Source organism: Ascaphus truei, chromosome 4 (assembly GCF_040206685.1).
Source record: "Ascaphus truei isolate aAscTru1 chromosome 4, aAscTru1.hap1, whole genome shotgun sequence".
NCBI classification, from domain to species: Eukaryota; Metazoa; Chordata; class Amphibia; order Anura; family Ascaphidae; genus Ascaphus; species Ascaphus truei.
This window is the reverse complement of record NC_134486.1, coordinates 9374717-9390867: the sequence shown is the minus strand read 5'-3', so window position 1 is coordinate 9390867 and position 16151 is coordinate 9374717. Positions and strand designations below refer to the sequence as shown.

General features: G+C 42.2%; 1 protein-coding gene across 1 annotated transcript in view; it reads right to left on the bottom strand.

Annotated features, from left to right (window-relative positions):
• The window catches only part of LOC142492218 (DNA (cytosine-5)-methyltransferase 3A-like), a 112583-nt gene that overhangs the window by 75705 nt on the left and 20727 nt on the right, over positions 1-16151 (bottom strand). The window contains exons 7-9 of the mRNA XM_075594887.1: positions 8857-8986; positions 7765-7911; positions 6747-6791 (exon numbers count right to left, since the gene is read on the bottom strand). Coding sequence (XP_075451002.1) covers positions 6747-6791; positions 7765-7911; positions 8857-8986 — 322 coding nt within the window. The remainder of the gene's footprint in view (positions 1-6746; positions 6792-7764; positions 7912-8856; positions 8987-16151) is intronic.

Below are 16151 nucleotides of genomic sequence, written 5' to 3'. Positions count from 1 at the left end.
CAGATACTCTGTAGATGTTTTCATCTGATCAAAATTATCCAAATCATCCCTACTATGGATCGCTCTTCTACCCTATATAATCGCCTCGCTCCTTCACTTCCCACATTCCCCGTTGGAAATCCCCTTCTTATACGCAGCGTCACATTAACTGACCGGTGCCTCTGCTGCCATCTCCAGGGGCCCGCGACCTCCCTGACTGCACTTTAACCCCCCCCTGTGTGTGCAAGCCTCCCACCATACCGTCACACTTAGAGTGTCAGCTCCTCGGGGCAGGGTCTCCCTTTGCCTTATGTCGTAATGTATCTGTTGCACTTATCCTCATTGTTTGCACTTTATTTACCTGCTATTGTAATGTTATAAAGCGTAAATTGGAGACAATAGGAAAGAAAAACAAGCAGAGTAGTGTGTCTCACGTATTGGAATCAGTTGTTCAGGGTAAGTATTGCACTCACGTTTCTCCAAACAAATACAGCTCAACCCCGTTATCACGCGATCCGTCACAACGCGATCCGTCACAACGCGATCCGTCACAACGCGATCCGTCACAACGCGATCCGTTACACCGCGGATCCGCTTGTAACACGATGCACGCATGGCTCCCAATGTTCGTATGTATGAATACTTTGCAGCACGATTATTGGTGTCTTAAATACTTTATTGTACAATGCATACAATTGTACATTATTTCTAACGCGATCCACTTATAACGCGATGTGATTCTTTGGACCCCAAGCGTAGCGTTATAAGGGGGTTGAGCTGTATTATGATATTAACTGGGAGAACGACTCCCTGGTGGATGTCCATGCCTATGCACATAGTATGACCGACGTGACTAACACATATATTGTGACACTGCTGGTGTGTGAGATAATGCGTCCGGTATATTTACATTGGAAGATGCTCAGAAACCCGGGATATACTAGAACTGTTGCTTGCAGTGGAATTTGTGTCTTTGACAAATGATGCATATTTGTAACCCAGAACAAACACTACAAAACATACAATAAACATAAAGGTCCTTGGCGCACTATCTGGTGAATAACCTGACAGTTAAAGAAGTCCAATTGGTCCTTGATGATAGGGATATTAAATCCGGAATCCAATCTTTTCTGGAGGTCCTTAGAGGTAGTTGAATCAAATCTGTATTGATATAAAAGACAGAACAACCATTGCGCAGTACTTCTGGTCAAACTTCAACTCCCCCACCGTTGCCAGCTACTTACATAAAAATGATTATAAAAGGGCCTCAAAAGGTATCTTTCACTTCTTCCCCGTCGCCTTAATTCTGCTATGTTGCCAGGTGGCATGACTCCTCTGATAAGAGGGAGGCCTCTCTCCAGCGTGATACCGGAAAATAAGGGAATAGGGCCAATGGTATGATACCGTCACAATTTTAATACAATAAAAACAAGACTATAAATCAGTGCACTCACATGCTTATAGTCCCTATATACGTGGTACAATGTGCCGTCCGCTTGCGTGGCAGGATGCTGGGTTGCTGCAGATAGGGGTGAGATTCAGCGTGTGTCCCCGCTTCGTGGCCTCGATTCGGAGCGCCTCGTCTCACACCGATGATGTCACTGCTCAAGCTCCCCTGTGGCTCGCTTGGTCTGACTTTTTTCTCTTTCCTCCTTCCTCCTCTTTTTCCTCTGAATCCTCTATTCTTTTGCGTCTCGCAGTTCGTGGGGTATCTTTTCTCCCTGTTGGATTGTCTGTCTCGCTGTTCCTCCTCGGGGGGAAGTCGTAATCCCTGTCGTGATCAGGCAGATCCAGATTCCCAGGCCCACAAAGCAAGGAAGAGACCGCAAACTCAGTGGTTTCCAAAAAAGAAGTGTATTAGTAGAAAACAGGCACATTCACCGACATTTCGGTCTAGAAACAGGACCTTTCTCAAGGGAGTGAGAAAGGTCCTGTTTCTAGACCGAAATGTCGGTGAATGTGCCTGTTTTCTACTAATACACTTCTTTTTTGGAAACCACTGAGTTTGCGGTCTCTTCCTTGCTTTGTGGGCCTGGGAATCTGGATCTGCCTGATCACGACAGGGATTACGACTTCCCCCCGAGGAGGAACAGCGAGACAGACAATCCAACAGGGAGAAAAGATACCCCACGAACTGCGAGACGCAAAAGAATAGAGGATTCAGAGGAAAAAGAGGAGGAAGGAGGAAAGAGAAAAAAGTCAGACCAAGCGAGCCACAGGGGAGCTTGAGCAGTGACATCATCGGTGTGAGACGAGGCGCTCCGAATCGAGGCCACGAAGCGGGGACACACGCTGAATCTCACCCCTATCTGCAGCAACCCAGCATCCTGCCACGCAAGCGGACGGCACATTGTACCACGTATATAGGGACTATAAGCATGTGAGTGCACTGATTTATAGTCTTGTTTTTATTGTATTAAAATTGTGACGGTATCATACCATTGGCCCTATTCCCTTATTTTCCGGTATCACGCTGGAGAGAGGCCTCCCTCTTATCAGAGGAGTCATCCCACCTGGCAACATAGCAGAATTAAGGCGACGGGGAAGAAGTGAAAGATACCTTTTGAGGCCCTTTTATAATCATTTTTATGTAAGTAGCTGGCAACGGTGGGGGAGTTGAAGTTTGACCAGAAGTACTGCGCAATGGTTGTTCTGTCTTTTATATCAATACAGATTTGATTCAACTACCTCTAAGGACCTCCAGAAAAGATTGGATTCCGGATTTAATATCCCTATCATCAAGGACCAATTGGACTTCTTTAACTGTCAGGTTATTCACCAGATAGTGCGCCAAGGACATTTATGTTTATTGTATGTTTTGTAGTGTTTGTTCAGTATTGATTGTGCATTCCTTGTGGATAGGTGTGTCATTCTCGTCCATAGGCAGCCACTTCCTCAGTTTAATAATTAGATTGCAGGATTCAGTTCATATTCATTATAAATTCATTTATAGAGGAATTAATAATTAGAGACTTATATATCACAAGTAGGTAGCTAAGTTAGGTTAATAGGTTGAGCGCTTTAGTATATGTTTTAGTTTAGTTTAATATCACCATCACATATTTGTAACCCAGATTTGCACCAATTTTGTCTTGATCTAAAGATCCTTTCATCTATGCAGAGACCCCTTCCCAGCCAGAGAGGCCTCCCACACAATGCAGTGCAGTCCCACGTGGTATCAACAGCCCAAAGGTACCACAACCCGCACAGGAGCCAAGCTTTGGTTTTCCAGAACCTTCATCACTACCATGGGGCATGTGTATCAGGGGAAATGAGAGCAATTCGGGGGCAAATTAACAGCACCAAATGTGTCAGAAAAACGTCCCACAGTATGATATTCTGATAGACACACCGCTGCAGGTTTTTTGCTACATAATTGCTCTACTTTTGCCTTGATACATGGGAGTCTAGAAAAAGTCTGCTCTGTTTCCTGGGGAAGAGCTGCGGTGTCTGGCAGAACCGGAGATCTGATGCAGTATAACATGCTTATGTTACTATAACATGCTCATGTTACTATAACATGCTTATGTTACTATAACATGCTTATGTTACTATAATATGCTCATGTTACTATAACATGCTCATGTTACTATAACATGCTTATGTTACTATAACATGCTTATGTTACTATAATATGCTTATGTTACTATAATATGCTTGTTACTATAACATGCTTATGTTACTATAACATGCTCATGTTACTATAACATGCTTATGTTACTATAACATGCTTATGTTACTATAACATGCTTATGTTACTATAATATGCTCATGTTACTATAACATGCTTATGTTACTATAACATGCTTATGTTACTATAACATGCTTATGTTACTATAATATGCTTATGTTACTATAAAATGCTCATGTTACTATAACATGCAAATGTTACTATAACATGCTCATGTTACTATAACATGCTTATGTTACTATAACATGCTTATGTTACTATAACATGCTTATGTTACTATAATATGCTCATGTTACTATAACATGCTCATGTTACTATAATATGCTAATGTTACTATAACATGCTTATGTTACTATAACATGCTTATGTTACTATAACATGCTTATGTTACTATAACATGCTTATGTTACTATAACATGCTTATGTTACTATAACATGCTTATGTTACTATAATATGCTTGTTACTATAACATGCTTATGTTACTATAACATGCTTATGTTACTATAATATGCTTGTTACTATAATATGCTTGTTACTATAACATGCTTATGTTACTATAATATGCTTGTTACTATAACATGCTTATGTTACTATAACATGCTTATGTTACTATAACATGCTTATGTTACTATAACATGCTTATGTTACTATAATATGCTTGTTACTATAACATGCTTATGTTACTATAACATGCTTATGTTACTATAATATGCTTGTTACTATAATATGCTTGTTACTATAACATGCTTATGTTACTATAATATGCTTGTTACTATAACATGCTTATGTTACTATAACATGCTTATGTTACTATAATATGCTTGTTACTATAATATGCTTGTTACTATAACATGCTTATGTTACTATAATATGCTTGTTACTATAACATGCTTATGTTACTATAACATGCTTATGTTACTATAACATGCTTATGTTACTATAACATGCTTATGTTACTATAACATGCTTATGTTACTATGACATGCTTATGTTACTATAATATTCTTATGTTACTATAACATGCTTATGTTACTATGACATGCTTATGTTACTATAACATGCTTATGTTACTATAACATGCTTATGTTACTATGACATGCTTATGTTTCTATGACATGCTTATGTTACTATAACATGCTTATGTTACTATAACATGCTTATGTTACTATAATATTCTTATGTTACTATAATATGCTTATGTCACTATAATATGCTTATGTCACTATAATATGCTTATGTCACTATAACATGCGTATGTTACTATAACATGCTTATGTCACTATAACATGCTTATGTCACTATAACATGCTTATGTTACTATAACATGCTTTTGTTACTATAACATGCTTATGTTACTATAACATGCTTATGTTACTATAACATGCTTATGTTACTATAACATGCTTATGTTACTATAATATTCTCATGTTACTATAATATGCTCATGTTACTATAATATGCTCATGTTACTATAATATGCTCATGTTACTATAATATGCTCATGTTACTATAATATGCTTTATGTTACTATAACATGCTTATGTTACTATAATATTCTTATGTTACAATAATATGCTCATGTTACTATAATATGCTCGTGTTACTATAATATGCTCGTGTTACTATAACATGCGTATGTTACTATAACATGCTTATGTTACTATAATATGCTCATGTTACTATAATATGCTCATGTTACTATAATATGCTCATGTTACTATAATATGCTCATGTTACTATAATATGCTCATGTTACTATAATATGCTTATGTTACTATAATATTCTTATGTTACTATAACATGCTTATGTTACTATAATATGCTCATGTTACTATAACATGCGTATGTTACTATAACATGCTCATGTTACTATAATATGCTCATGTTACTATAATATGCTCATGTTACTATAACATGCGTATGTTACTATAATATGCTTATGTTACTATAATATGCTCATGTTACTATAATATGCTTATGTTACTATAATATGCTTATGTTACTATAATATTCTTATGTTACTATAATATGCTTATGTTACTATAATATGCTTATGTTACTCACCTGAGTGCTGTCTCCTTTTTGCTGCTATGCGGTAATGTATACTTTTATTATTTATATGGGACATGCACCTATTCATTATTGAATTTATATATATTTATATATATATATATATATATATATATAATCAGTTCTGCCCAGTCTTGCAGAAATGTTTCATTTGTGCTTTATTCAAATAAATAGAGCTGCCAGACAGGTGGCTGGAGAAATGAGAGGCGACTTTGGCACATGTTACCGTTCGTGTCATGTTTACCTCTCTATCCACTTTATTGTACAGTTTCCCTCGAATAAAAAGATAGGATGCTAAATGTGACACGCCCACTGGGCGCTCATTTGCATGTCACTACCCAGAATCCTGCCTGCAGAGTTACCGCAGTACGATGTTACAATGGGGGGACTGACCTGCGGAAGACCTGCAGTTACACTCGTGGGTTCTCTATATTTGCTGTACAGAGGTAGCCAGATGTACAGTACTCAGCGCAGCGGGTGGACAAGCACAGTCTGCGGCACCAGGGACCGTGCATGCCGTGATGGAGCCGCATGGGGTACAAGCTTCTATATGGGACTCCGGCAGTGTTAATACTTCGGTGCAGTGACCCCGCATGGCAGCAGCACCCAAGACACTTAGGCTTGCTACATCTGTACTTTGCATGGGGGAGGGGTTTTGCCACTCTTTATACCCACCCTAACAGGATTGTGTGTCTGGTTTACAGGCCGCGAAGGACTGAAATCCACTACAACTGCCCATCTCTGTAAACAAGCTCAATGTTCTCTCTAAATATCCCTTTATTGTGGTTCCTAGGTACAGATGAGGCATTGGCGCACTGTACTTACTTTAACATATCTGGAACATGATGGTAGCACAGAACTCAATTGTCTTTCTTGTTTTGGTGATACTGAATATATATATATATGTTGGGATCCATGGAGTTATAACAACATCCAAACCCAGAATCCAATCTGCTCCCATCCAATCATCTCCCAGCACAGTCGCCCAGCTGATGAGTTACTCACCTTCAATGTTTCTGCACTTCTCCCTTACTTCAAACACCAGCCTCTCTGCCAAAGACAAACACAATCAACAATTAGGAGCTGGAAAGCTTTCAGGGGCCTATTTACCAAGGCAAACATGGTGCAATTCTGGGGCAAAATAATCGGCATCGTGTGCATCGATGGAATTAATATTCTTACTTTCAATGGGATTTTTTCGCTTTGATACTGAGGTGATGATGTTTTGCCCCAGAATGGCAGCACTCCTGCCCTGGCACACACTGCATGGCTCATAGCTTATGTAGCAGTGCAAGTTCCACCAGTTGTGCTTCTTCCAAGCAGCTGTGCCACATACTTGCTGATTACTAGATAAGTATGTGGTGTTAGATAAGGATGAGGCTGCTGAAGGGGTGATTATCTGCTCCCCAATACTGACCAGGCTGTGGTTATCTCTGGGGGTTATTTATTAAAGTCTCTCGGCTGCAAAACGGAGGCAAAAACAAGTTTATCAAAGCAAAAGAACCAGATTTATGACAGGGAAAACTCCAATTGCTATGACGGAGATTCCCGTCCTTTGATAGATTTGGGGCTTATTTTTTAATCCAAATTTGCCTTGATACATCACACCCATTGAAAATTGCCGGGTGAAAATGGCTCGTGCATCAACAACTCCTAATATTGCTTTGGTGCACAGGTTCTGCAAAGTCTGCTTTAATATTAACCACGGCGTGTTCATGGTTCATACTGTAGGCCAGAGGTTGTCTAACCGGTGGTCTCCAAAGACCTTAGCAATGGACTCTCAGACCCTTCAAACTTCACGCTCCTGCTTTTCTATTACTAATGAAAGTTGATCTCTTTACCTAGGTCCAGTACTGTTGGTGTGCGTAAAAATGTACATTCACAGAGCTACAGTAAGTGTGAGCAGGGTGGTCCACCGAGGTGGTCATTATTAAAACGGAAGGAAATGTTTTGGGTTATTCACGTGTTCAATGTACTAAGAGCAGATCTTCCCTCGATACTCAGTGAGTGTGAGTGGACGTACCTCGGGGTCGCTCAGGAACGATCTCCTGGAGCTCGGGTTTCTCTGCGCTTGTGCGGGGTTTCTTGGTGGGAGGGGGCGGGACATACGCGGCGGCTTCAGACTCCACCCACATCTCGGTGTAAACTTCTTTGTACGAGTTGCTCTCCTCTGAGAGACCAGAAAATGGGGAAGGAATAAATAATAAGAATGTCGATCTACGGGTATCGCTCTCGGGAAACAGGGGATCCCCAGAGCTAAAAATAGTGCGTCTCCGCGTTTCCGGGGGCACAGGTTCCCACCCATGTAAAGGGAGCAGGGGAACTGGTGCACCTTTATACATTCTAAGAGTTAGTGGAAACCTTCTCTTATGCAATAAGTGGGCATTGCACACACACACATGCACACACACACATGCACACACACACATGCACACACACACACATGCACACACACATGCACACACTCACATCCACACACTCACATGCACACACTCACATGCACACACTCACATGCACACACTCACATGCACACACTCACATGCACACACACACATGCACACACACACATACACGCATATTCAGGGGGCCCAACAAATGATTATTATCCTTTATTTATAATGCTCCGATATGGGCAGTAGCACAGTACAGTGGGGGGAGAAAGACAATAACAAGCATCACAAACAGATTAACATCAGATTGCACACGATTAAATGGACCGTGAGGTCCCTGCTCCCAGGAGCTTACACTCAGAGCCTCCAGGAAGCAGGAGAAACTGCCTTTCATCCCAATGTATTCCGATTCCACTAAGACGGAATTTAGTTATAAATCCGGGTCTCCGGGATCATGCTTCCTGTGTTGAGGATGTGATTAAGGAAATCCTGCAGGAACAATTCCAGAGCTGCAGGGATCAGGGCTGAATTAAATCCTGAGGAGGGGGGGGGGCATCTTTAATAGGCCTTTGCCTAAAACTGTTGAATGTTTTTACGATGCACAGGTAAGAGAGGGAAAGGAAATTCAAGTGTTTTTTTAGGCCGTTTAATTGGACCTTTTCAATGCTTCCAAGGCCCCTCTGGCAGTGTGATGGTTAAGAAGGACCCCTGTTTCCTGCGCTCACCTTCTGGGGGCTCTAGGTCCTCGGGTCTAGATGAATGGGACCCTCCCAGCACCCACTCTATCATCTGTTTGTTCTGGATCTCCACCACTTCGGACGTGTCTGACTCGTCCGTCTCAGAGCTGCTAGTCCCCTACCAGACAGATTGAGGTGTTAGGTGTTATATTTACATACACACATATCAATATACTATATATATATATGCAATATATATATATACACACACACAATGTACATGCATATATATGTATATAATCACATGTGCATATCTGTAAATAGAAATGCTAGATATAATGTACAGTATAAGGATATAAATATAGATCAACTCTCAAGAGTAGAGATTACTGAAAATGGGATTTAACCACCTGGAGTAAACGGAGACCGGATGTATGGACTGAGGATACACACACAATTATCTCCGTGCCTGGACTCTTTACAATGTTACCATTACTGTGTTACACTATTATCCCCGTGCCTGGACTCTTTACAATGTTCCCATTACTACGTTACACTATTATCTCCGTGCCGTGACTCTTTACAATGTTCCCATTACTGTGTTACACTATTATCTCCGTGCCGTGACTCTTTACAATGTTCCCATTACTACGTTACACTATTATCTCCGTGCCTGGACTCTTTACAATGTTCCCATTACTGTGTTACACTATTATCTCCGTGCCGTGACTCTTTACAATGTTCCCATTACTGTGTTACACTATTATCTCCGTGCCGTGACTCTTTACAATGTTCCCATTACTGTGTTACACTATTATCTCCGTGCCTGGACTCTTTACAATGTTACCATTACTGTGTTACACTATTATCTCCGTGCCTGGACTCTTTACAATGTTACCATTACTACGTTACACTATTATCTCCGTGCCGTGACTCTTTACGATGTTCCCATTACTGTGTTACACTATTATCTCCGTGCCGTGACTCTATACAATGTTCCCATTACTATGTTACACTATTATCTCCGTGCCGTGACTCTTTACAATGTTCCCATTACTGTGTTACACTATTATCTCCGTGCCTGGACTCTTTACAATGTTCCCATTACTATGTTACACTATTATCTCTGTGCCGTGACTCTTTACAATGTTCCCATTACTGTGTTACACTATTATCTCCGTGCCGTGACTCTTTACAATGTTCCCATTACTGTGTTACACTATTATCTCCGTGCCGTGACTCTTTACAATGTTCCCATTACTGTGTTACACTATTATCTCCGTGCCGTGACTCTATACAATGTTCCCATTACTGTGTTACACTATTATCCCCGTGCCGTGACTCTTTACAATGTTACCATTACTGTGTTACACTATTATCTCCGTGCCGTGACTCTTTACAATGTTCCCATTACTGTGTTACACTATTATCTCCGTGCCTGGACTCTTTACAATGTTCCCATTACTACGTTACACTATTATCTCCGTGCCGTGACTCTATACAATGTTCCCATTACTGTGTTACACTATTATCTCCGTGCCGTGACTCTTTACAATGTTCCCATTACTACGTTACACTATTATCTCCGTGCCGTGACTCTTTACAATGTTCCCATTACTACGTTACACTATTATCTCCGTGCCTGGACTCTTTACAATGTTCCCATTACTACGTTACACTATTATCTCTGTGCCGTGACTCTTTACAATGTTCCCATTACTACGTTACACTATTATCTCCGTGCCGTGACTCTTTACAATGTTCCCATTACTGCGTTACACTATTATCTCCGTGCCGTGACTCTTTACAATGTTCCCATTACTACGTTACACTATTATCTCCGTGCCGTGACTCTTTACAATGTTCCCATTACTACGTTACACTATTATCTCCGTGCCTGGACTCTTTACAATGTTCCCATTACTACGTTACACTATTATCTCCGTGCTGTGACTCTTTACAATGTTCCCATTACTACGTTACACTATTATCTCCGTGCCTGGACTCTTTACAATGTTCCCATTACTGTGTTACACTATTATCTCCGTGCCGTGACTCTTTACAATGTTCCCATTACTGTGTTACACTATTATCTCCGTGCCTGGACTCTTTACAATGTTCCCATTACTGTGTTACACTATTATCTCCGTGCCGTGACTCTTTACAATGTTCCCATTACTACGTTACACTATTATCTCCGTGCCGTGACTCTTTACAATGTTCCCATTACTGTGTTACACTATTATCTCCGTGCCTGGACTCTATACAATGTTCCCATTACTGTGTTACACTATTATCTCCGTGCCGTGACTCTTTACAATGTTCCCATTACTACGTTACACTATTATCTCCGTGCCGTGACTCTTTACAATGTTCCCATTACTGTGTTACACTATTATCTCCGTGCCTGGACTCTTTACAATGTTCCCATTACTGTGTTACACTATTATCTCCGTGCCGTGACTCTTTACAATGTTACCATTCCTGTGTTACACTATTATCTCCGTGCCGTGACTCTTTACAATGTTCCCATTACTACGTTACACTATTATCTCCGTGCCGTGACTCTTTACAATGTTCCCATTACTGTGTTACACTATTATCTCCGTGCCTGGACTCTATACAATGTTCCCATTACTGTGTTACACTATTATCTCCGTGCCGTGACTCTTTACAATGTTCCCATTACTACGTTACACTATTATCTCCGTGCCGTGACTCTTTACAATGTTCCCATTACTGTGTTACACTATTATCTCCGTGCCGTGACTCTTTACAATGTTCCCATTACTATGTTACACTATTATCTCCGTGCCGTGACTCTTTACAATGTTCCCATTACTGTGTTACACTATTATCTCCGTGCCTGGACTCTTTACAATGTTACCATTACTACGTTACACTATTATCTCTGTGCCGTGACTCTTTACAATGTTACCATTACTATGTTACACTATTATCTCCGTGCCGTGACTCTTTACAATGTTCCCATTACTACGTTACACTATTATCTCCGTGCCGTGACTCTTTACAATGTTCCCATTACTACGTTACACTATTATCTCCGTGCCTGGACTCTTTACAATGTTACCATTACTGTGTTACACTATTATCTCCGTGCCGTGACTCTTTACAATGTTCCCATTACTACGTTACACTATTATCCCCGTGCCGTGACTCTTTACAATGTTCCCATTACTGTGTTACACTATTATCTCCGTGCCGTGACTCTTTACAATGTTCCCATTACTGTGTTACACTATTATCCCCGTGCCGTGACTCTTTACAATGTTCCCATTACTGTGTTACACTATTATCTCCGTGCCGTGACTCTATACAATGTTCCCATTACTGTGTTACACTATTATCTCCGTGCCGTGACTCTATACAATGTTCCCATTACTGTGTTACACTATTATCTCCGTGCCTGGACTCTTTACAATGTTCCCATTACTGTGTTACACTATTATCTCCGTGCCGTGACTCTTTACAGTGTTCCCATTACTGTGTTACACTATTATCTCCGTGCCGTGACTCTTTACAATGTTACCATTACTGTGTTACACTATTATCCCCGTGCCTGGACTCTTTATAGTGTTCCCATTACTACGTTGCACTATTATCTCCGTGCTGTGACTCTTTACAATGTTCCCATTACTACGTTACACTATTATCTCCGTGCCGTGACTCTTTACAATGTTCCCATTACTGTGTTACACTATTATCCCCGTGCCGTGACTCTTTACAATGTTCCCATTACTGTGTTACACTATTATCTCCGTGCCGTGACTCTTTACAGCGTTCCCATTACTATGTTACACTATTATCTCCGTGCCGTGACACTTTACAATGTTCCCATTACTACGTTACACTATTATCCCCGTGCCGTGAGTCTTTACAATGTTCCTATTACTACGTTACACTATTATCTCCGTGCCGTGACTCTTTACGATGTTCCCATTACTGTGTTACACTATTATCTCCGTGCCTGGACTCTTTACAATGTTCCCATTACTATGTTACACTATTATCCCCGTGCCGTGACTCTTTACGCTGTTCCCATTACTGTGTTACACTATTATCTCCGTGCAGTGACTCTTTACAATGTTCCCATTACTGTGTTACACTATTATCTCCGTGCCGTGACTCTTTACAATGTTCCCATTACTGTGTTACACTATTATCTCCGTGCCGTGACTCTTTACAATGTTACCATTACTACGTTACACTATTATCCCCGTGCCGTGACTCTTTACGATGTTCCCATTACTGTGTTACACTATTATCCCCGTGCCGTGACTCTTTACGCTGTGTTTAATATCTTCGCTTCCTTTCCTAGGTGCCTGCGCTGTGTCTCCTGCACTCGCTCTTCAGTTTGTTTCTGGTTTTACCGCACAGCGATTACTATTCAGTCTAACAAGCCCGATTCCTTGTCTTACTCCTTATGCTGTATATGCACTCTCCTGTTCTTGTAATATCCAATGCAGGGGATTGTATTTGGCATGATCACCTGTTTTTCATATGTGAATCACATATGAATAGTTATTAGACATTAGCACTTTCCACGCTCCATATATGACTATTTTCTATGAGCACTTCCTTGATTCTACAGAGTCACATCTCACGTTGTGTTTCAATAAGCGCACTTGTTTAGCGCTACCATACTTTTCCTTTAAAATTTCTATCTATATATGTATATATGTGTGTACATATCATTAAAAAATCAGAAATAGGGCGCGCACAAAACAAAATAAAAAATAATGGTAAAGGGAGGGTGCATACTGTCCAAAAAGATACAGAAAAGGGAAAAAAGGACAGGCACTCCTATAATTATATATGTATAATATGTTTGTGTACAGGTTATGTGTATGTGTATATATATATATTTATACTGTACCTTCATGTATGTAGTATATATAAATCAATGAAATCTAGTTATTTTAATTAAATCAGCCATATACCCCCATACCGTATAGTACGTGCAGCATCTAGTCACTGATCACGTACACGCGTGGTCCTGACATATATCAGATGGAATGATGGAGCCCGTAATGTCACGGTGAGGTTTCAGTGATCACTGAGCAGCGCGTGGCTCGTGTTGGACTCAGTGATCACTGAGCAGCGCGTGGCTCGTGTTGGACTCAGTGATCACTGAGCAGCGCGTGGCTCGTCTTGGACTCAGTGATCACTGAGCAGCGCGTGGCTCGTGTTGGACTCAGTGATCACTGAGCAGCGCGTGGCTCATGTTGGACTCAGTGATCACTGAGCAGCGCGTGGCTCATGTTGGACTCAGTGATCAGTAAGCAGCGCGTGGCTCATGTTGGACTCAGTGATCACTGAGCAGCGCGTGGCTCGTGTTGGACTCAGTGATCACTAAGCAGCGCGTGGCTCATGTTGGACTCAGTGATCACTGAGCAGCGCGTGGCTCATGTTGGACTCAGTGATCAGTAAGCAGCGCGTGGCTCATGTTGGACTCAGTGATCAGTAAGCAGCGCGTGGCTCATGTTGGACTCAGTGATCACTAAGCAGCGCGTGGCTCATGTTGGACTCAGTGATCAGTAAGCAGCGCGTGGCTCATGTTGGACTCAGTGATCACTAAGGAGCGCGTGGCTCATCGTGTTGGACTCAGTGATCAGTAAGCAGCGCGTGGCTCATGTTGGACTCAGTGATCACTAAGCAGCGCGTGGTTCATGTTGGACTCAGTGATCACTGAGCAGCACGTGGCTCATCGTGTTGGACTCAGTGATCACTGAGCAGCGCGTGGCTCATGTTGGACTCAGTGATCACTAAGCAGCGCGTGGCTCATGTTGGACTCAGTGATCACTAAGCAGCGCGTGGCTCATGTTGGACTCAGTGATCACTAAGGAGCGCGTGGCTCATCGTGTTGGACTCAGTGATCACTAAGCAGCGCGTGGCTCATTGTGTTGGACTCAGTGATCACTGAGCAGCACGTGGCTCATCGTGTTGGACTCAGTGATCACTGAGCAGCGCGTGGCTCATGTTGGACTCAGTGTTCACTAAGCAGCGCGTGGCTCATGTTGGACTCAGTGATCAGTGATCACTAAGGAGTGCGTGGCTCATTGTGTTGGACTCAGTGATCAGTAAGCAGCGTGTGGCTCATGTTGGACTCAGTGATCAGTAAGCAGCGCGTGGTTCATGTTGGACTCAGTGATCACTAAGCAGCACGTGGCTTATGTTGGACTCAGTGATCACTAAGCAGCACGTGGCTCATTGTGTTGGACTCAGTGATCAGTAAGCAGCGTGTGGCTCATGTTGGACTCAGTGATCAGTAAGCAGCGCGTGGTTCATGTTGGACTCAGTGATCACTAAGCAGCACGTGGCTTATGTTGGACTCAGTGATCACTAAGCAGCACGTGGCTCATGTTGGACTCAGTGATCAGTAAGCAGCGCGTGGCTCATGTTGGACTCAGTGATCACTAAGCAGCACGTGGCTCATGTTGGACTCAGTGATCACTAAGCAGCGCGTGGCTCATCGTGTTGGACTCAGTGATCACTAAGCCGCGCGTGGCTCATCGTGTTGGACTCAGTGATCACTAAGCCGCGCGTGGCTTGTCGTGTTGGACTCAGTGATCACTAAGCAGCGCGTGGCTCGTCGTGTTGGACTCAGTGATCACTAAGCAGCGCGTGGCTTGTCGTGTTGGACTCAGTGATCACTAAGCAGCGCGTGGCTCATCATGTTGGACTCAGTGATCACTAAGCCGCGCGTGGCTCATCGTGTTGGACTCAGTGATCACTAAGCAGCGCGTGGCTCATCGTGTTGGACTCAGTGATCACTAAGCAGCGCGTGGCTCATCGTGTTGGACTCAGTGATCACTAAGCAGCGCGTGGCTTGTCGTGTTGGACTCAGTGATCACTAAGCAGCGCGTGGCTCATCATGTTGGACTCAGTGATCACTAAGCAGCGCGTGGCTCATTGTGTTGGACGTGGGTTCATGGTGTTGGAGACAGTGACTGGTGGCATTGCTGTGTATGGCCGTGCATTGCGTGCTGTGGGCTCCCTCGTATACCAGCTGCACCCCGGCCTTCCTGTTCGGGGGTCCTATATTCCTGAGTGTGCGACACATCCAGTGTAAACATTTCTAGTATAAAGACATTTACAGATAAGAAACCCCCCATGACAAACTATGACACACAGCAGAACATTGGGGCAGGAGTGCATGCTGGGTAAAGGACAGTACAAGGCTCAGTTAGTTAGTACTGGAAGAGAAATCGTTACAATAATCTCACTAACATCATCGCATCAAAAGCAGAAGATCTCTCGTAAACCCTTTGCAATGTGATGTTGCCGCTCTGGCAGCAAAGGGGAGACTTCCATTTTAAATC